At 35.5% G+C, this 3,685-nt stretch overlaps 1 protein-coding gene across 1 annotated transcript in view; it reads right to left on the bottom strand.

The window, feature by feature from the left end:
• The window catches only part of PTPN3 (protein tyrosine phosphatase, non-receptor type 3), a gene marked incomplete at its 3' end in the record, with an annotated part of 44,623 nt that extends 41,335 nt beyond the window's left edge, over window positions 1–3,288 (bottom strand). Inside the window, exon 1 of the mRNA XM_010088090.1 lies at window positions 3,119–3,288. Within this exon, the coding sequence (XP_010086392.1) occupies window positions 3,119–3,258 (140 nt within the window). The remainder of the gene's footprint in view (window positions 1–3,118) is intronic.
• Between the last annotated feature and the right edge of the window lie 397 nt (window positions 3,289–3,685).

Below are 3,685 nucleotides of genomic sequence, written 5' to 3' on the forward strand. Positions count from 1 at the left end.
TCAGAATCCGGGAGGTGTGATTCAGTCTGACCTTAGAATAAGGCTTACAGGCACTTTATACAACCCAGCAGCCTAATTTAAATTGAATTCCACTAGTATCTTAAACTAAGATAATCTAGAAGGGCACAGAATTGGCAAATAAGAAATACTTGCAAGAGTTCAATTATTTGAAATGGTGCAATCAGAGCTAGAATATCTGCCTCACATGAATGTAAAAAAGAACATAGTGCAAGAAAGCTACGAATGAAAACCTGTGATACTTAAAGGTGGGAAAACCTGAATGTAACCACCTTCAAAGCTGACAGAAGTTGGATGAAAAGAATTACTGAAGACAAGTCAACCTTAAAACCTCCAAGGTTATATGTTGTGGTTGGTGGGGTTTTTGTGTGCATCTTTGTTTTTGGTTTTGTGGGTTTTTGTTTGGTTTTGTTTGGTTGGTTTTTTACTCAATGCAAGTTTTTGCTCCCTTTTATCAGGGAGAATGCAAAATCCCTTTTTTTTGGTTGTGTAGCTTCCACATGAGCTCAGACACACCCCTGAAAAGGAACACAGAAGCTGGTGCTGTCTCTTACAACATTCCACAATCACAAACAAGTGGGAAAGTAAAAATTTTCAATACATGACAGATGACTTCAGAAGTGACTTGTTCACTCCTTTTCTTAAATCTTTTGGGAAAATAATTGCTGAGTGACAGTGACCAAGTTGACAAGAACTGCTGAAAGTCTTCCAAAATTAATGTTGCTTCTTATGTACTCTAGCAGTCTCTGATAGTAAAGGTTGCTGTGTCATTTCTGCCTCATGTAGATCTTAAATGTCATGTTCATTGCTGGCATAAATAAGGCGAACAGAATGCATTAGTATAAAGGTTATCATTAAGCTGATGGAAGATATCACAGTGAACAGTTCTCCCTAGAGAGTCCTTAAAAGCCTTAATAAGCAATTTGCCAGAGATAATGCCTCAGAACATGAAATCACTTGAAAAGAAGTCTTTCTTAGTAACTCAGTTCAACATTGAGAACTACTCTGTATGCTACAGACTATTAAGAAATTTTAATAGTAAATTCGTCAAAAATCAAATGTTTGGTAAAAATCGGAACAATACTAAACTGGTACCCTCTGGAACTCATGCTATTTTCTTTCTTAAAATTACAATGCCTGTGTGTGCATGTGTATATACAAGCATCAGGATTTCAAATCCATTTGCAAATTTGAGAGAAATAAAGGACTCCAGCGACAATCCTACAAGCTTTGAGAAAGTCACCTCCTCAAAACCTTCACTATCCAAAGAACAAGTTCATATCACCCCATAGAGGAGCTAATTCTCAAAATACGGATCTGCCAACTGTTAGAAAACTAGATTACTGTTCATACAACTACATGTTTTGACTTGCTTCAGCTATGAACTAGTACCAGGCGAAAATATTGAATTCCACTCCAACAGAAAAAATAACATTTTATCAGTCTTCATACTGTTGGAGAGCCCACATAGGTTAACTGCTTCATTTAAAGCAACACTGATCCACTTAGTATGAATTTCTGCAGTATCTAAAGAGACATGACAATATTAAAAGGCAGCCAGCCACCAAAGTCTGGGAAGATATTTGAAGTATGACGACATCATCAAAAGCTGAAGCTTATTCAAAGAGGAAAGAGAATCAATGTGACAAATTAAATGCAAAGTTCAACTGTTAAGGGAACACATTGTAAAAAACTGACAAACACCACCCACAGAGAAAACAGTAAAATACTTCTCAATCATCAGAACAAGGTTTCTAGAGACTCTACAGAGACTACAGATGATTGAAGGACCAAAGAACCCTCCAAAGTCTCACATTCAGAAAAGATAATGACATAAGACTTTCTTCTTCATTCACTATCAATATGAAAGATTTTTGATATGTTTCATGACAGAACTTTTTTCAGGGGCAGGGAGGTGGGGAGGGATAGGTACGGGACACAGACAAGACGATGATGACACACAATATGAAACAGGAATCAGATGAATCGCTGATACATGAAACAATAGAATGAATCAACCTAATGAGAGAAATCACTGGGACTGATACTTATAAAAAAAAACAAACTAAAAGCCTCTAAGACGAAACAGTGGAACTACTTGAGTATAACCTCCCAGTTTAAACGAGTGATTTAATCTACTCAAGATTTCAAAAAGAAACTAAGGAGCTAGGGAATAGGTCTTCACTTGGAGGAATTACTTGTTCATTTGTGACACAGAAGAGAGAACAGGAAAAAACTTTTTAGATTTATAGTGGAAAAAGATCAGCAGTGAAGTCTTAGAGGAATATTTCTTGGGGGGGGCTTTTCTATTCAACTTAATTAACTAGTGATCTACAGGAAAAAGTGAACAAAGTTGGCTGAAGATATTAATTGCAAAAGATGGCAAAAATAAGTGTCAATTGTGAAAAAATGGAGGACATTACAATGTCAAGTGACTACACAATGAACTGGAAAATGAAGTTTAATGAAGTTAGGGCCCAGTTGGTGTATATGGGAAGGAACAATTCCAAATTCATATAGCAAAATAACAGGCTCTGAAGTATTACTTTTGGGGAACTAGATCCTAGATACCACTACAAAATTACCAGCTCCATGACTAGCAGAACCCAACGAGGCAAATAAAAGATTAGAAGCGTCACAAAAGTGCTATCTTGAACATGTGGATGGCACAGTTTTTCATCTCAATGTCAGTACTAAGTGGTTGATATGACGCACTATATAAATTGCTCTAACATAGTAAACAGAAAGTGTATATTCTAAGGGGTAAACAGTTCAAAACAAATCTGTTCTGCAAATTCTCTTATTGGATCATTAGCTACGTGACATTTTTACTTTCTTGCGTTTTTATACTTCAAACTGAAACAGCAAGTTGAAAAAACACCAGTAAAACATACTTATATTCTAACAACTTTTTAGGAAATAAGACGTTATGTTGTAATGACAGCATGTTGCAGAAACTGAAACCACAGCTATGTAACTTGTCCAGACTGGGACAAAGCTGTGGGCAGAACTGAACTCTGACACTCCAACTTGAGCTATCACTGACACAAATCTTGCCTTTCCCATTACAATACAAAACATGCTTTCACACAATACTTACTTTGCTGGATTTCTAGAACCCAGGGTCCAATAATGTGACAATATCTTTTTTTCATGAGGTAGTGACTTCTTTGCCTGAAAGAAGGTGTGATGTTCTACACAAGATTTCCACAGATTTTTGCATGCTCTGTAATTTAACATGTTGAAGGCAACAATGTGCTCTCTGGATTCATTCTGCAATGGTAGGAAATACATGTCAATATATACAAGCAGATCAAACACATAAACAAGCTCATAATACTATCACGTGAATAACAGCAATGAAATTACCTTTAGCTTAAATGGGAAAACTGCATTTAGGAAAAGAAAAATTCAGCAACTAATAAATTTTGAGTTGGAGATGGTCAAAGTAGCCCTGTGACTATATGAAATTCTAAATTGCAAAACTGGACATTTTAAAAGTTTAAGCAATACTGAAAAATTATTACTAAATTTATCAGTTCCTAATCCATACATTGCTGACTTAATGAAATATTCAAGTCTAGAGTGGCAAAGACTTTGTATAAATGAGCATAATATAAAATATATAAATATAGTTTCAACTTTCATAGAATCATAGAATCATTAA

This window comes from Pterocles gutturalis, unplaced genomic scaffold (assembly GCF_000699245.1).
Source record: "Pterocles gutturalis isolate BGI_N339 unplaced genomic scaffold, ASM69924v1 scaffold15406, whole genome shotgun sequence".
NCBI classification, from domain to species: domain Eukaryota; kingdom Metazoa; phylum Chordata; class Aves; order Pterocliformes; family Pteroclidae; genus Pterocles; species Pterocles gutturalis.